The 18,655-nt window shown below is 36.6% G+C and overlaps 1 protein-coding gene across 1 annotated transcript in view; it reads right to left on the reverse strand.

The window, feature by feature from the left end:
- Nucleotides 1-16,834, reverse strand: part of LOC123252541 (solute carrier family 15 member 2-like) — a 66,389-nt gene extending 49,555 nt beyond the window's left edge. The window contains 3 exon segments of the mRNA XM_044681831.1: nt 2,838-2,979; nt 16,447-16,531; nt 16,781-16,834. Coding sequence (XP_044537766.1) covers nt 2,838-2,979; nt 16,447-16,531; nt 16,781-16,834 — 281 coding nt within the window.
- Between the last annotated feature and the right edge of the window lie 1,821 nt (nt 16,835-18,655).

Here is an 18,655-nt window from a genome sequence, read left to right on the forward strand (position 1 = left end):
GGAGGAGGGAGAGAGAGAGAGAGAGAGAGAGAGAGAGAGAGAGAGAGAGAGAGAGAGAGAGAGAGAGAGAGAAGAGAGAGAGAATAAGCTAAAGGGAGAAAGAAGCAAGTAAAACAAGCCTAACCTTCTTCCATTAAATAGGTAAGTCACTAGTATTAGCCCAGTTATCTTTTTGTAAAATAGCATAGATGGAAACAGTCTGCGGAAAAGAAGTCATTCTGCTAGTATCCCTTTCTATTTCATCTTCTGTAGGATGTTACAAGTGTGATTGTGACTGCTCTCCTTAATTCAATAAGAAGATTGGGACGGAGGAGCTCAGTTGCTGCAGCATCCCTGAAAATCTCCTTAGGACAGCTCCAGTAGAAGACAGGATGGTCCGATGTCATTCCGACGTGGTTTGAATATTTGTTATTCTTCAAAAGTCTCATAATTTAATATAATATTTCCTTAACAAGCTCTGATGTCTGCTACTCCTATAACAGTGATTTGGTTACAGGGGAACTAGATCCAATTCTTTTATGATCATATTCCTTTCTTTTAGATGAATTACAGAATAACAGAATCTCTAAGTTGAAGCCATCTAATCCAACACATCACTGACTGAGAATCCTCTCTAACAAACAGTCATGCAGCCTCTGTTTCTGTAACGGGGGTCACCAATGGTTTGTCTGTGGAGAGAGCCCTGGGACTAAGACTGGAAGCTGAGTCCCTCTCTTCTCTTAGAAACAGAGAAAAAGCAGTAGACATCAAGCTTGTGGGAATTATGACGTGAGGGGAGAAGGAAAGAGGAGGTGAGAGAGAAAGGCAACTGTTGTTGGACCACAGAGTATATGGGGGTAGAGGGGAGAGTAAAATGTAAGAAGATTGGAAAGGGGTGGGAGGAAAGGGCTAAGTTGTAAGGGACTTAACAAATTTTTTAAAAGGAGAGTTTTATATTTGGTCTTGGAGATAAAAGGGAACCACAGACATTTATTGAGTGAGGAGGTGACAGTCACTTTAGCAGCTGAAAGGAGAATGAATTGGAGTTGGGGAGAGAGTTATTAAGCCAAGGAGACTGGCCGAGTGTGAGGGGATGGGGGCCTATGTGCCAGCGTGCAAGCTGCATGGTGGAGTTAAGGGGCAGCATACAGGAGGAGAAGGTGTAAAGGTTGAATAAAAAAAATTGTCAACAGATTGGCTATATGAGGTGAATGAGAATGAAGAGTCCAGGATGACCCAAAGGTTGCAAGCCTAGGAGGTGGGGAGGATGATGGTGCCCTCATCAGGAATAATGAAGTTTGGAGGGAATGATAATGAATTCTGTTTTGGATATGTTGAATTCGGGATGCTTAAAGGCATCTAGTCTGAGACATCCAACAGGCATTTGGTGATGCCTCTGCAAAGAAAAGAGGTGAGATCCTCCATAACCAAACCAAGATGTGATGGATAGCGAAGACTGCTGTACCAAAAACCACTACCCGATGGAGGGTATTAATAAAGGAGATGATTATAGGCAGAGGGTGACAGGGGTGATAAGATCAAGGTCATGAGAAGATTTCAAACAGCTGTTATCAATGAGAGATGGAGCTGTTTCCCTACAAACAATACAAGTCACTGTCATTCTAAATAAAATGTTCTACTCTGCTCTCTACTACCCTGTGTAGTCTTGGTTATTTCCCCCTTCTGGGTCTCATTCCCCTTATTTGTGAAATGAGGGGGTCAGACCCCGTAACCTCAAAGGACTCTTTTAGCTGTAAATATACAATCTGTGACATCTTGGCAGTGGACCCCTTTGGTCCAACAGAAGTCCTTCATCCCCCCGTTAGACAAGATTTCCTTCATCTCCATCCTCTTGCATGGCTCTCTATCTAGCTGCCCTGACCTGCCTTCTGTCCTGCTCTCTATTCTTTTTTGGTCTCCTTCTCTGATTGAGAATCCTGGTTCAGTTTCTCCTTAGTAGGTGTTCTTGGCTTACATGCACACACACAGAGAATGACAAGTACATGGAGATGCCCACAGGCTTACATCCACCCACAGAATCCCTCACAGCCACTTCCAGTCGTGGGATGGAGACAAACATACCGAGACTTACTCAGCATGGACGTGGATGTAGTTCCCAGGCACACAGAGGCTTACATGCCCCCACAAGGAATTAAACATGCAAATATGCATAAAACCTACATTATTCACATACACACAAAGGTTTACAAATATACACAAATGGCGGGAATGGCTCCATTTGGCATCAATTCCTTTGCACACAAACAGTAGCTGTTTCGGATCTCCTCAGAACCTCAGCCTCATCACTCCTGTCCCTCTCAGAATCATGTCAGTAGAGACTTGAACAGAAGAAGACAGATTCACAGACGCACATCTACAGAAAGCATTATATAAAGATTTACCCACATAAACATACACAGCCACACACAAAGCCATAAATTCACAGATACGTGAAGATGCACCGTGATAGTTTCAGACCTAGATTTTAAGGGTGATAATCACCCAAACCCTTAAATGCTGTACAATCCTTTTCACTTAATAAAACTCTGTAACACATGTAAAACTCAGTGGAATTATTTGTTGGCTACAGGGAGGGGAGGAGAGGAAGGAAAGAACATGAAACACATAACCATGGAAAAATATTTTAAATTAATTAAATGAAAATTTTCAATTAAAAAAATAATAAAACTCTTTAACACACACACATACACACATTAGTTACTGTTTGAGCCTTACAATAACAATGTGAGGCAGGGAACCCAGAGAGCCTGTTAAAATCCACATGGGCACTCTGCTAAACATCCCGATTCTCTTGCTCCTTCGCTTATACTGAGGAGAGAGGGAAATATTTTTCTTACTTGTATTTTCCCAGGCAGGAGTCTGTGACGATGGAACTAAACAAAGCCATGATAGTCAGACAACAGTGGAACATGAGATCCAGGTAGTTGCTATATTCCGCGGAGAAATTGAAATGAGATAAAACACTTTTTTTGAGTAAACCTGGGGAGAGAGAGAGTAGGTTGAGGCAGTTTCACAACCCCAATGAGGGACCCGAGTGGAGACAGGAGAGAATGCTATTAAGAGACAGCCTTAAGGAGCAATGCAGAGGGCAGAGAGTCCTTGGAAACTTCACTAGAACCTTTGGTCTATGGAGTCGGTGTGTGTCGAAGGGCAAAGGACCCACAGAGTCATTGTCTCAAGACTCAGTGTCCACAGAGTTAATGTCTAAAGGGTAAGATGAGGGGGTAGAAGTATTTGAAGGACCCTTCCATCCTTTAAAAAAAAAAACATTAAGAGAGTACCATTTCACTGTATTCATCCAAAGACCTTGGTGTACTTGAATGAATGATTTCACCAATCTTCCATTTCAAATGGAAGAGAATTCCACATGCCTCCCTACACTTTGGGAAAATAGATTTCAGAGGGTTTTTAGGAAATGTAGAGGAGATACCATGGAGTAAAATGCTTCAGGGGAAGTCAGTCAAGTAGGGATGAGAGTGAAATTCTAAAGTTGCAAAGGGAAACAATTTCAATAACAAAGAAAAATGGAATTTGTTCAAAGAAACTTATGTGGATGCACAAGGGACTCACCAGTCAAACAAGATTTTTTTTTTTAAAGCCCTTACCTTTGCTCTTAAAATCAATCCCTGTATTGGTTCCAAGGCTAAAGAACAATAAAGACTAGGCAATGGGGGTTAAATGACTTGCCCCAAGCCACACAAGTAAGAAGGTTCTGAGGCCAGATTTGATCCCAAGACCTCTTGTCTCTAGGCCTGGCTCTCAATCCATTTTAATTTAAAAAAAACTTTTTTAACCATTTACATGTAATAACAAATTTCCACATAAATTTTCTTAAGTTAAATGAACCAAATTGTCTCCCTCCCTTTTTCCCTCTCCCCTCCTGGAGCTGGCAAGCAGTTCAGTCTGAATTTTACACATATCATCATGCAAAACATATTTCCATATTGTTCATTTTTATAAGTGAATAATCTTTTAAAACTAACCCCCCCCCGAACCTAAATAAACAAGTGAAAAGTCATATGCTTTCATCTGCATCTGACTCCAAAAGTTCTTTCTCTGGAGGTGGATAGCACTTTGTCATAAGTCCCTCAGAATTATCCTGGACCATTTTATGGCTGATAGCAAATTCTTTCACATTTGATCATTCCACAATATTGCTGTTACTGTGTACAATGTTCTCCTGGTTCTGCATATTTACCTCTGCATCAATTCATGTAGGTCTTTCCAGCTCTTTGATATCCTCTCGTTCATTTCTTACAGCACAGTGTTCCATCACCATCATATGCCACAATTTGTTCAGCCATTCTCCAATTGAGGGACATCCCTTTACTTTCCAATTTTTTGCCCCCACAAAAAGAGCAGTTATAAGTATTTTTGTACAAGCAGATCCTTTCCCATTTTTTTTTTAGCTCTTTGGAATACAGACCCAGGAGTGGTATTAGTAGATCAAAGGATATACGCTTTTTTATAATTGCCTTCCAGAATGGTCAATCACTTCACAACTCTACCAACAATGCATCAGTGTTCCAATTTTGCCACATCCCCTCCAACATTTGTCATTTTCCTTTACTGACATATTGGCCAATCTTATAAATGTGAGATGGCACCTCAGAGTTGTTTTAATGTGCATTTTTCTAATCAAGGGTGATTTAGAACATTTTTTCATATGATTATTGATAGCTTTGATTTCTTCATCTGAAAACTGCATATTCATATCCTTTGATCATTCATCATTCACCATTTGAGCAATGACTTGTTTTCTTATAAATTTGACTTATTTCTTTATATATTTGAGAAATAAAATCTTTATCAGAAAATTAATTGTAAAAAAATTGTTCCCAGTTTATTGTTTCTCTTCTAATCTTGGTAGCAATGGTTTTGTCTGTTCAAAGATTTTTAAATTTAATATAGTCAAAAATTATTCATTTTATATCTTGTTTACATCTCTTCTCTCTTGTTTGGTCATAAATTCTTCCATTCTCCATAGATCTGACAAGCAAATTATTCCGTTTCCCTAATTTACTTATATCACTCTTATGTCTAAATTGTATACCCGTCTTGACCTCATCTTGATATAGAGTGTGGGAAATTGATCTATACCTAATTTTTGTCACATTTTTTTCTAATTTTCCCAGCACTTTTTGTCAAATAGTGAGTTCTTATCCCCAAAGCTGGGATCTTTGGGTTTATCAAACTCTAGATTCCTGATGTCATTTACCCCTACTCTTTCCATTGATCCACCATTCCATTTTTTAGCCAGTACCAGATTATTTTGATGATTGCTACTTTATAGTACAACTTAAGATCTGGTACCCCAACAAAGATTTTTAAAAGAAATGTTCAAAAGTTGGAATCAAGGCCAAATAACAGCATGAAACTAGGAGTGTGGTGTGTCCTACAAAAATAATGTTGGAATGATTTATCTCAGAATATGATATATTTGCCAAGGAGAGCTAAAGGCATCAAAAGGGTTTGTTTTTGTTTTTTAGCAATATTTAGAGAAAAAAGGATGATCAAAGAAGGGATAGGAATAGTATTCTTGTTTGAGGTGGATAGGGCAATGGTAATTGACAGCAAAAAGAAGACTGACATGTACAATTCTGTCTTTGTTTCTATTTTTTTCCTGCAAAAATTACTTTAAAGTGGAAATGCCAGGAAAAAAATGAGTCAAAAAGAGTTGATACCCAACAATAGTAAGAGACCGCTGAACTGTCCTTGATGCATTCAGATAAGTTGGCCTGGATGATTCACATAATCAGAGCCTAAAATAACTTGACACAAATTGCTGGAGAAACTAGAAAAAAGCCTGGTAGAAATTAGGTTTCAACTAACATCTGAAATTTTATGCTACAACAAACCAAAAGTGGATAAATGACTTGAATATTAAGGATATATTATCACAATTCTCTGGAGCCTGGATATCAATTTGTAATGATTTATTAGTAAAAGTTGGAAAGAGAATCACAAAATCACTTGGCAGCACCTAATTTTAATTTGCTGTGCTTCTCTCTTTTCTCTAACCAGATACCAGGAAGAGTCTCCAGTCCAAGAGTACAAGAGAGCCAAGAGCCAAAAGTCCCCCAAAGACCTTCCCTCTTCCTCAGTCTCCTCTCTTGTAAAGCCATTGATGCCACTTCTGAGCCTTTCTGGTTGGACAGACTTGACCTCAGACCAGAGCCCAGTCTTTCCAGATGCCAGGAGACACACGGGACTAGGGGCCAGCCTCTTTTGGGGCACCAGGGAGCCATGAGACCTCTGGCTTCCTCCCATAGTATGTATTTGTGTCCAGTCAAAAGGTGGAGCTGATACTCACCAAAATGAGTTTTTAAAAGGAATAAGGGGCACAATTTATATTAAATTCACAAAGATAATACCATAAAAAAATTAAAAGAGGATCTTATCAGGTACCTTTCACAGGTATGGTTAGGAGCTAATTCATTTACCAAACAAATGATTACAAAAAGATAAAATCAATTATTTCAACATGTATATTAATACATTTAATTTTTTAAAAAATTGAATTCATGTTTAATAATTAGCGGTACTGTTCCCTTCCCTTCACCCCCTTTACCTACCCATGAAGCAATAGAGGAGATGCCTCTAGCAGTGAGGTGGCCCTCCTTAAAATGATTTTCTTAAAATGAAAAATAAGGACATTGGGAGTAGGTGGTAATCTCCCCCATCTATACCAATTTTTATGACTTTGTATATATCTATATGCCCTTGGGTAGAGGGGTTTGAAAAGTTTTATCAAGAACAAAATCAATGCAAGCTAATGCAGCATTGGTAAAGAAGGAAGCCAGTGGAAGTGGGGAAAAGGTGTCGTTTAAGGTAAGCAAGAGCAAACTCTTGGAAAACCATCCTAAATCCAGCAGAGGTAGAAAGAGGAGCTATAACAAGGAAGTTAGTGCAGACACTGGTAAATGGTCTTGTAAATATCAGGACTGCCTGAAAAACGGAATAAAGTAAGCCCAGTGACTCTATAAAACAACAGGAAATATTAAAACAAAGGCAAAAGATAAAAAAATTAGAAAAAATATCAGATATCTATATCACAAACAACTGACCTGGAAAATAGGTCATGGAGTGAGGATTTAAGAATCACCAGACACCCTGAAACCTATGATCAGGCAGAAAACTGGGACACCAGTTTTTGGGAGGCAAGAAAACTATCTAAATCTTTTAGAACCAAATGACAAAGTAAAACCAGAAAACCGGATACAGAAAATATCTAGTAATCTATCTCATAGCTAAAACTGAATTTCCAAAGAAAAAAAGAAAAAGTTCTGCAAACAGCCAGAAGGAATGAGTTCAAGTACCAAGGAACCACAGTCAGGATCACGAAAAGACTTGGCAGCAACTACATAAAAGAAAGAAAATCTTGGAATGCGATATTTCAAAAGACGAAAGACAAAGACTTAAAACTGAGAATAATCCTTCACGGGAAAAACGGAGCTTTAATAGAACAGAGTTGATGACTTTTGAGTATTCCTAATGAAAAGACCAGAGCTGAGTAGAAATTCTTAAATGCTCAGAGAAACCTAGAAAGGTACATATATATAAACAAGTGGAAGGGGTTAAACCATGATGAACTAGTTACATTCAATAAAGGAAGAAGATACAAGTGTCACTTCAGAATCTTGATAGATTAAAAGGACTCAGAGGGAAATAAAATAAGACAAATACAGGGCCTAGGTATGCATTTGTTGTTTTATTGATTTTAAAAGAAGAAAAAGAGAAAATTTAATAACTAGAGAAAATGAGAAAGAAGGAAAAGGAACTCATTATTTTTCATAAATGGGGTGTTCAAACTACATAAATATCAAGGAAGTGGGGGGGAGGCAGGCATATTATCAATTCACTCTTTTGTGAATCAGATGAAGGAAGATTGAACATATGGAAATAGAATTAGGTGTAGAAATACAGTAAATTCCCCAGAATATACTCAGGACAGGAAAAGGGAAAGTAGAAGTACAATATAAGAGGGAGAGTTGGGTTAGGAACTAAATAGGTAAAGCAAACCTCAGCTCGAAAAGTGATGATCATCAAAGTTGATTAAAGAGAGAGAAAGGCAGTGGACACTCTAGAAACTGGAGCCTAGGTTTGGTCAAGAGTGGAAGTGCAAGGAAATAGGAATTGATCATTTCAATTATAGATTTCAAATGTCAGTGAAACTCCTTGTTTTCTCTACCTACCTCTCTTGGAAAGAGAGAACCTGAGGAAAAGAGGGGGGAAAACATGAGGCTCTTATTGAAGAAAATAATTAAGAATCCAAACAATGAACACAAATTAAGATGGACTTACTCATAAAACCAAGGAGGATAGAAGAATGACTAGAAAACAGAATCCCAAAATGTATTATTTACCAGAAACACTTGAAACAAAAATCCACATAGTGAAATTGAAGGGCTGTAGCAGAATTAATTACTCTTCAAGCAATTTTTAAAAAAAGCAGAGTAGTAATCATTATCTCAAACAAAGTAACAATGAAAATAAAAATGGTTAAAAGAGATAAGCAGGGAAACATTATGCTTAAATGTAGTATAGACAATGAAATAATGCCAGTACTTAATATATCTAAAAACTGAAAATAACAAAAAAACATGGGCCACAAATCTAAAATACTTGGGTACTCCTTCAGACTTAGACAAATCTAACAAAAAATAAGAAATTAAGTACCTACATAGAATTTTAGAAAAGTTACATATGGTAAATCCTGGAGGATCACTAAATGGAATATGCTGTAGAAAGGAAGGCACATATTTCTCAGCTGTGCATGACTGTATATTTACAAAAATTAACAACCTGCCATGGCATAAAATCTTTACGAACAATTGCAGAAAGACACAAGCATTACTCACATCTTTTATTGAACATAATATAGTAAAATTTATAATCAATGAAGTGTTTTTGAAGAAAGAATTTGAAGAATTCAAATTCAAAGATGAAATAAGTCAATACTAAAGAATTGATTGGGCAAACAAAAAATTATAGAAGTAACATATAACTTCATTAAAAAAAATGAAACCACATAACAACATTCTTGGGAGATAGTTAAAAATCTCCTTAAGGGAAAATATGTTTCTCTAAGACTTTCATCAACAAAAGAAAGAACAAATTTGAGTTGGACATGTAAATTTAAAAAGCAATGAGAAAAGAAATGTCATAAAAATAAGAGTAAAACAAAACTTAAAATAAAATAATAAAACACTGAATTCATAAATAATATGAATATGAGCTGCTTTTAGAAAAACAATAGACTAGAAAAGCTAATAGCTAATTTGAGAGAGAAAACAAATTGCTAGTATTAAAACTGAAAAAGAAGAATTCACAATAAAGAAATCATTAGAAAATATTTTGCCCTATTACATATACACAAAATTGAACTTAATAAAATGGATAATATTTACCAAAAAATAAAATAACTATCAACAAAATAAGAAATAGATCATTTAAATAACCCAATCTCAGAAAAGATATAGAACAAGAAATAAAGGAAATAATGACAGAATGTGTAAAAATCTGGTAGTTTATCAGATAAAGTGAACACAGGAAATGTATTAATATTACTACAAAGTCTTCACTTTTCTAGAAATAACATCATATCTAAATAGACAATAATATCCATGGTTGGGCAATTTCATAATAAAAATGACATTACTAATTAATTTATAGATTTGATGTCATACCAATCAAACTACCAAAGGGTTTTAATATAGAAGTAGGGAAAAAATTTATGTGGAAGAAGTCAAGAATTTCAAGGGAAATAATGAACTAAAGTAAGAAGGAAGGGACTCTTAGCAGGAACCTATCTGAAACAACACTATAAAGTAGTAATCATCAAAATTATTTGATACTGGTTTAAAAAAATCCAATGTTGATCTGTGCAACAGATCAGACAATACCAAGAAGCAACTGAATATAGGAGCATAGTGTTCAATAAACCCACCTCCTCTAATTACTGGGTTAAGGAATCACTATCTGACAAAAATTGCTAGTAAAGCTAGAAAGTAGTCTGATAGAGATGGAGCCAAAATGGTGGAGAAAAGGCAGGGATCCATCTGAGTTCCCTCAAATTCTTCTCCAAAATTATTCACCTATTTTCCTTTTTATTTTTATTTTGCATATTTTCCCATATTTACATATTTCATGTTCTTCCCCTCTCCCCAAGCCTCCCTAACCCTCCTTATCTGACACACAATTCCACTGGGTTTTACATGTATCATTGATTAAGACCTAATTCCATATTATTGATAGTTGGGCTAGAGTTATCGTTTAGTGTCTTCATCCCAATAATATCCCCATCAGCCCATGTGTTGAAGCAATTGTTTTTCCTCTGTGTTTCTCCTCCCACAATTCTTCTCCTGAATGTGGCTAGTTTTCTTTCTCATAAGTCCCTCTGCCTTGCTCTGGATCCTTGCATTGCTGCTAGTAGAGAAGTGTGTTATGTTTGATTGTACCACAGTGTATCAGTCTCTGTGTACAAGGTTCTCCTGGTTCTGCTCCTTTCACTCTGCATCAATTCCTGAAGGTCTTTCCAGTTCACATGGAATTCCTCCAGTTTATTATTCCTTTGAGCACAATAATATTCCATCACCAACAGATACCACAATTTGTTCAGCCATTCCCCAATCGAAGGACATTGTCTCATTTTCCAATTTTTTGCCACCACAAAGAGTGCAGCTATAAATATTTTTGTACAAGTCTTTTTCCTTATTATCTCTTTGGGGTATAAACCAAGCAGTGGTATGGCTGGATCAAAAGGCAGATAATCTTTTAAAGCCCTTTGGGCATAGTTCCAAATTGCCATCCAGAATGGTTGGATCAGTTCACAGCTCCACCAGCAATGCATTAATGTCCCAATTTTGCCACATCCCCTCCAACATTTATTACTCTCCCCTGCTGTCATTTTAGCCAGTCTGCTAGGTGTGAGGTGATACCTCAGAGTTGTTTTGATTTGCATTTCTCTAATTATTAGAGATTTAGAGCACTTTCTCATGTGCTTATTGATAGTTTTGATTTCTTTATCTGAGAATTGCCTATTCATATCCCCTGCCCATTTATTGATTGGAGGATGGCTTGATTTTTTGTACAATTGATTTAGCTCCTTGTATATTTGAGTAATTAGACCTTTGTCTGAGTCTTTTGTTATAAAGATTTTTTCCCCTCAATTTGTTGCTTCCCTTCTAATTTTGGTAGCATTGGTTTTGTCTGTACAAAACCTTTTTAGTTTAATGTAGTCAAAATTATTTATTTTACATTTTGTCATTTTTTCTAGCTCTTGCTTGGTTTTAAAATCCTTCCCTTCCCAGAGATCTGACAGGTATACTATTCTGTGCTCACCTAATTTGCTTATAGTTTCCTTCTTTATATTCAAGTAATTCACCCATTCTGACTTTATCTTGGTGTAGGGTGTGAGATGTTGATCTAAACCTAATGTCTCCCATATTGTTTTCCAATTTTTCCCAGCAGTTTTTGTCAAATAGTGGGGTTTTGTCCCAAAAGCTGGGTTCTTTGGGTTTATCGTAGACTGTCTTGCTGATGTCATTTACCCCAAGTCTATTCCACTGACCCTCCCTTCTATCTCTTAGCCAATACCATATTGTTTTGATGACCACTGCTTTATAGTACAGTTTAAGATCTGGTACTGCAAGGCCCACTTCCTTCATTTTTTCCCTCATTATTTTCCTTGATATTCTTGGCAAAATTATTCACTTTTAAAATAATATGATAAAACAAATTCTAGAGTGGCACAACTCACAAAGGACATGGTGAAACAATTTTCCATGACTAAATATGCCAAGATCTTTAAAGGTCAGCAGGAAAGATTTGTTTACACTGGGGTGAGAGTGGATGGCAATCCAGGCAACATAATAATCCACTGTCAACATAGTAGCAGGTGAGTACAGACCTGGGGGCTCCTGAATCTAGAGCTCTCAGTCCACAGACATTAAAGGGGTCAGATAACTATTCAGAAGGCAATTATGGGTGTAGAAATCTGCTGCTTTGCCCAAGTGAGGATCTGGGTTTCAGTATGAGGGAGAGGAACATGCCAGATCTTGTGGCCCCAGGGGAGCAAGGACCCTAGTCACAGTTCCAGAACGGAGAAGAGTACTTGTGATCACAGACCAGAACCTAGACCAGGATAGTAGTAAGCACACTTCTCCTTACGTTGTACCACTTTGAAAAAAAATGGAAAACTTATAGACCTCCAGAACTAGCACTGAAAACAGCTGCACAAAAAATTTGTGGACAGTGACCCCTCTACCTTAGAAGCAGAGCCCAACTTTAAAATAAAATCAAAATTTAAAGGCTGGAAAAATGAGCCAACAGTAGTGGCAGCACACACACAGAGAAAGTCTGACCACATAAAGTTATGGTGACAGGAAAGATCAAAACACAAACTCAGGAGAAGACAACAAATTCAATACTACATCTAAAGTCTCAAAAAAAAGTAATGACATTTGGTTGCAAGCCCAAAGAGAATTCCTGGAAAAGCTCTAAAAGGATTGTAAAAATCAAATAATAGTAGATGAAAAGGAAAAACTGGGAAAGGAAATGAGAGTAATGGAAGAAAATAATAAAAATAAGAGTCAGCAGCTTGGTAAAGGAGTGACAAAAACCTGAAGAAAATAACACCTTAAAACTAGAATAGGCAAATGTTTTTTTTTCTTTTTTAAGGCACAAAATCCACTGAAAAAAACTCTTTAAGAAGCAAGAGTGGCAAAATGGAAAAAAAAGATGTAAAAAACCCCCAATGAAATAAAGAACTCTTTAAAAAGTAGAATTGGCCAAATGGAAAAGGTGGTATAAAGCTCAGTGAAGAAAATAATTTCTTAAAAATTAGAATTGAGTAAGTGAAAACCAATGATCCCATAAAATATCAAGATAGAAACAAAATCAAAAGAATGAAAAAAAAAGCAAAGAAAATGCTAAATATCTCCTTTGAAAAATTGTCCTGGAAAATACATTGAAGAGAAATAATTTAAGAATTATTGGATTACCTGAAAGCCAGGATCAAGAAAAAAACCCAAAAAACAGAGATCGTCTTTCAAAAAATTATCAAGTAAAACTTTCCTCATAGGAATAGGAAGAATCCATTGATCAGCTTCTGAAAGAGATCCCAAAAGGAAAACTCCCAGGAATATTATAGCCAATCTCCAGAGTTTCTAGGTCAAGGAGAAATATTACAAATGTCTAGAAAGAAACATTCAAATATCATAAAGCCATAGTCAGTATAACACGAGTTTTGGCAGATTCTATATTACAGAATTGGAGGGTTTAGAATATGATATTCTGGAAGGCAAAGGATCTAGGATTACAATCAAGAATCAGCTACCCAGCAAAACTGAGTATAATCCTGCAGGGGGGAAAATGGATATTTAATGAAACTGAAGACTTTCAAACATTCCTAATGAAAAGACCAGAGCTGAAGAGGAAATTTGACTTTCAAATTCAAGACTCCAGAGAAGCACAAAAAAGGTAAACAGGAACGAGAACTGATAAAAGGACTTGATATGGTTAACATGGTTAAATTGTTTATATTCCTATATCGAAGGATACTTGTATGTCCTGTTAACTTTATCATTATTAAGAGACATAAGACACAAGTGTGAATTAGATATGATGGGATAATATCTAAAAATAAAATAAAATTAAGGGGGTGAGAAAGAGGAATGCATTGGGAGAAGGAAGAGGTAGAATCAAGTAAATTTCCTCATATAAAGTAGGCACAAAAAAGCTTATACAATGAATGGGAAGATGCAGGATGAGGTGGGAGAGAGAGCTTGAATCTTACTCTCATTGGAATTGACTCAAAAGAGAAATAACATACAAACTCAGTTGGTTATAGAAATCTATCTTACCCTATAGGAAAGTAAGAAAGGAAGGGGATAAGAAAAAGGAGAGGGTGTTAATAAATAGAAAAACTAGGGGAGGTGGTAGTCAGAAGCAAAACACTTCCAAAGGATGGACGGGGTGAAAGGAAAGAAAGTAGAATAAATGGAAGAGGATTGGATGGAGGGAAATGCACAATTACTAATCATAAATGTTCTTGCAAATTTCTCTGACAAAGGCCTCAATTTTCAAATATATAGAGAACTGAGTCAAATTTATATGAATTTAAGTCATTCCCAAATTGATAAATAGACAAAGCATATGAACAGACAGTTCTCAGCAAAGTAATCAAAGGTACCTATGGTCATATGAAAAAATGCTCTAAATCACTCTTGTTCTAAATCACTTTGCATTAGAGAAATGCAAATGAAAACAACTTTGAGGTGTCATCCCACACCTATCAGACTGGCTAATACAACAGAAAAATAAAATCACTAGTGTTGGAGGGAATGTGGGATAATTGAGACACTAAAGCATTGTTGGAGTTGTGAACCTTTCTGGAAAGCAATTTTCAACTATGCTCAAAAAGCCATAAAATAAAGCATAGTTTTTGACCTAGCAATGCTACTTCTAAGTCTGTATTCCAAACAGATAAAGGGAAAAAAAGGAAAAGCATCTATATGTACCAAAATATTTTTATCAGTTCTTTTCATTGTGGCAAAGAATTGAACATTGAGGGGATGCTCATCAATTTGGGAATGATTATGATGGAACACTATAGTTCCATAATAAATGATGAGCATGATGCTCTCAGAAAAACCTATAAAGACTTACATGAACTGATGCAGTGAAATGAGTAGAATCAATTGAACATTGTACACAGTAACAACAATATTATACAATGATTGGCTTAGCTATTCTCAACAATACAATGATCCAAGATTTCAGAAGGACTTATGATAAAAACTGCTATTCACCTCCAAGAAAGAACTGATGGAATTTGAATTCGGAACAAAACATACTTTTTTAAAACTTTATTTCTCTGTTTAGTTTTGGTCCAAATTTTCTTTCACAACATGAGTAATATGGAAATATGTTTTGCATGACTATACATGTATAACCTAAATCAAATTGTTTGCCATCTTGGGAGAGGGAAAAGAGGGAGGAATATAATTTGGAGCTCAAAATTTAAAAAAATGTTATAAACTGCTTTTATATTTAACCAAGAAAAATTAAAATAAAGAAAACAGCATGAAAGGATTCCTTACGTTAAAGTAATGTTAAAAAAAACTATAATACTGTAGTTGTGTACGTGAACTATGAAAAATTTAAGGATTCTAATCCATACAATAACCAATTGTAATTCCAGAAGACTGATGATGATAGCATGCTTCCCACCTCTTAGTAGAAAGGGATGGTCTATATGTGTAGAATAATGGGAGATACAATATTAGACACAAGCAATTAGAATTCCGGAAGACTGATGATGCTTCCCACCTCTTGGTAGAAAGAGGATAGTTTGTAGGTGCATAATAATTGGAGATACATTATTAGACACAACCAATGTGTTAATTTTTTGCTTAACTTTGTTATAAGGAAGGAGTTATGGGAATAGGGAGGTGATGAATGAGATGCAAAAAAAAGTATTAGTGAAATGCTTAAAATGAAGAGGAAAAAAAGCAGAAGGAAGTTCAGAAGGGGATACACACAAGCAGTACAATAATGGTACTACCATACTAAATTTAATATATATTAAAAACAATAGACATTATAGATACATCATTTCAATTTTCTTTTTCTCATTTCATATGAAAATGTTCCATGTTAATTTTTTTGTCAAATTTATAATATTAAAACTTGGGGGAAAATAAGGCTAGGTCCTAGGATATCAGGGTCTATGATATTAACATATCATACAGAAAATTCATGATGTTAGTATCCATGGAATCATATTTATCAACATTAATGAATCCACTAAGAAAACAGGCTCAGATTGCTTGTGTTTACCATGCATTTGTTTTTGTACAGTTATTGCTTATTTCCTTATAAGTGTACATTTTGTATGCTCCTATAAAATATAGGTTCCTAGAGGGCAGAAGTGATTTTGTTTTTGTTTCTATCACTGAGAAATTTTTGGCATATTAATAGTGCTTAATACATTCTTGTTGATGGGTTGATTGGGCCTTAGTCTACATAGGGACCAAGGATGCAGGGGACCTGAAATTTATAGGCTAGAGCCTTCTTTTTTGTATATGTCGCAAACCCCTTTGGCAGTCTGGTGAAACCTAGGAACCCCTTCTTAGAATAACATTTTTAAGTCCTAAAATTCAGTTATAAGTTAGTGTAAATAAAGATGATTTTCCCCCTCACCTGAGTTCACAGACCCTTTTGGGTTAAGAACCCTTGGGTTAGTGTCCATAGATCCTAAATGTTCATAAGGATGTATATAGGACGTAAGTAAATGTGAGGCCAAAATGTTCATCATAGGCTCATAGTGGCCCTGAAGTCTGAATGTATAAAGGTGTTAGGGAACCAGAGTTTTGAGGAAGTGTGGGGGACACTGGTTGTAGACAAGCTGGGGCTTGGAAGAGGCAGTGGGCAGATACTTACCGAACAATTCAGAGAAGCTGGTATTGTCTAGCCATTTAATGATCAATAAGATTATCCCAGAGACTGGAAACTTATTTCTAAACTTCTGTGGGGACAAAGGATTCAGTGAGAGATGGAAAACATGCTTGGAGTCAGTCTAGGAAGAGTGATTCAGGGGAGAAATCGGAGGGGCACAAATTAGCAGTCAGGAGAATGATTTGGGGAGCTGGTGAGATTTGAGGGGCAGCTAGAGAAATGGCTTAAGAAGTTGGCTTGGGATAAAGATTTGGAAAGGGTGGAGGTAGGGTGGTCAAGGGATTGGGGATATTTCTTCAAGGTGGGAAGTCCATCATACCTTGATGTTTAATAATTGCTCTTCTGTTTGTGACCCCCCATCTAAGACTTCCATCTTGGTTACAACTCCCAACAGCCTTCAACGGATTCCTGGCCTCCAGAGGTCATGGAACCCTGGAGACCCTCTAGGGGTCACTGCTTCTATCTTTCAGTTCAGGACTAGGTGATGTGTTAGTCTTTAATTCGGACACCTTAATCTTTTTTATACTCTTCTCATACTCCAGCAGAATAACAAGGAGCAGTATTGACTTCAAAGAAATAATCCTAATAATGGTCAATGATATGTCAGAAGTGAAGGTCTTGGAGGCCCTTTTCCACAATCAGACTGCCTATATCTTTTGCTACTGTCTTAGTCTAGATTTTTGATCACTTTGAGTCTATTCTACTCTTATAGTTTCCCTATTTCCAGTATTTTCCCCATCCAACTGATACTGAACACAATTGCTATTATTTTTCCTATTTCTTATCATTCCTCTCTGTTCAAAAACTTCCAATGGCTCAATCTCTTCCCTTCAGCTGAAATCTACTCCACCTATTAAACCCAACTACTTTGGACCCACACCTTTCTCAAGGTTAGTCTCTTCAGTCACTCCCAACAACCATGCACTTTTCTTCATGCTTTTTCCATAACCAAAATCCTTTTCTCATTCTTTTTATATCCAAATCCTTAAAGGCCCAGAAAAACACCCAAATCCCCTTCTACGGGGCCTTTCCCAAATACTTCGATCTAATGCAATGAGAAATGATTGCATAATCAATCTTAAGCCGTTCTCCAATGGTTCCTAAAGCAGATTTTAAACAGTTTGAGAGAGGACTCTAGTCATCTCTGTGCCATGGTGTTTGTAAGGGTTAAAAATTAAAGGGATTGGACTAAATATATAAAAATGTAGTCGCTGAAATTATTACTCAAGTCAGAATGACTTCCTAGCAATTTATTTATAAAATAGAGTGAAAGAGTGAAAGTTAGGAAATGAGATAGAGTAGATAATTACTCTGGCCAAGTCTGAACCATGCAGGGCTTCAGAGGCCCCAGCAATGGGGGACCAGAGGTAAATTAAACAAGGGTTTTAACTACAAGGCCTCCTCCAAGACAAGAGGCCTCTCCGGAGGCTAGAATCTCCAGAAAAGCCAGGAAAGAGAGTCGGGCTTTTTCACTCATTCATGATAGTTGTAAGGAAGATCCAAGAGCAGGCTGAGGTCCCCAGCCAGAGTTCCTCCAGGGTCAATTTTGAAGGCGAAAGAGTTGGCCACAGGAAGTTCTTGCTCCTTTTAAAGACTATTCCTTTTGGCACTTCCTGCGCCTTCCTTCCACTTTACGTGGGCCAACTGTAGCTATAGCTTTGCTTAGGACTGCCCAGAGGGCAGTCAGTCAATTTTGTTACCCACTATAGCACACGTGGGTCACAGATCTCCCCATACTTCAGAATAAATGGGGTGTATATGCTTCTGGTGATTAAATCTAAAAATGGGCAAGGGAAAGTTAATCCCATCTTCACATGTTCAAAGGCCTTTGTGCGGAGACTTTTGTTGCCTGGAGTTGTAAAGGAGTCAGAATTTAAAGCCAAAATGCCCTTTTGAAAAGCAGAAATAACATTTTTCAGGAAGCAAGTGGCAATGATATTTGTGACCAACAGAGAGTAATATTGCTTTCCATGACTCAGAGTATCTTGTGTTTTTTTTTTAAATCCATACATTATCTTATTTTTCCCAGAGAAAACTTTTTATTAGAATGGTGAACTTCAGAGAATTGACTTCATATTTCCTCCTCCTCCTCCATTTCCATTTCACAACTACCATCCACCAAAACTTGAATCCTCATTCTTTTGATGGGCAGGGAGATTGTATATATACATAAAATGAGGACTCTGCCCTCAAA

The sequence above is a fragment of the Gracilinanus agilis genome, chromosome 6, assembly GCF_016433145.1.
Source record: "Gracilinanus agilis isolate LMUSP501 chromosome 6, AgileGrace, whole genome shotgun sequence".
NCBI classification, from domain to species: Eukaryota; Metazoa; Chordata; class Mammalia; order Didelphimorphia; family Didelphidae; genus Gracilinanus; species Gracilinanus agilis.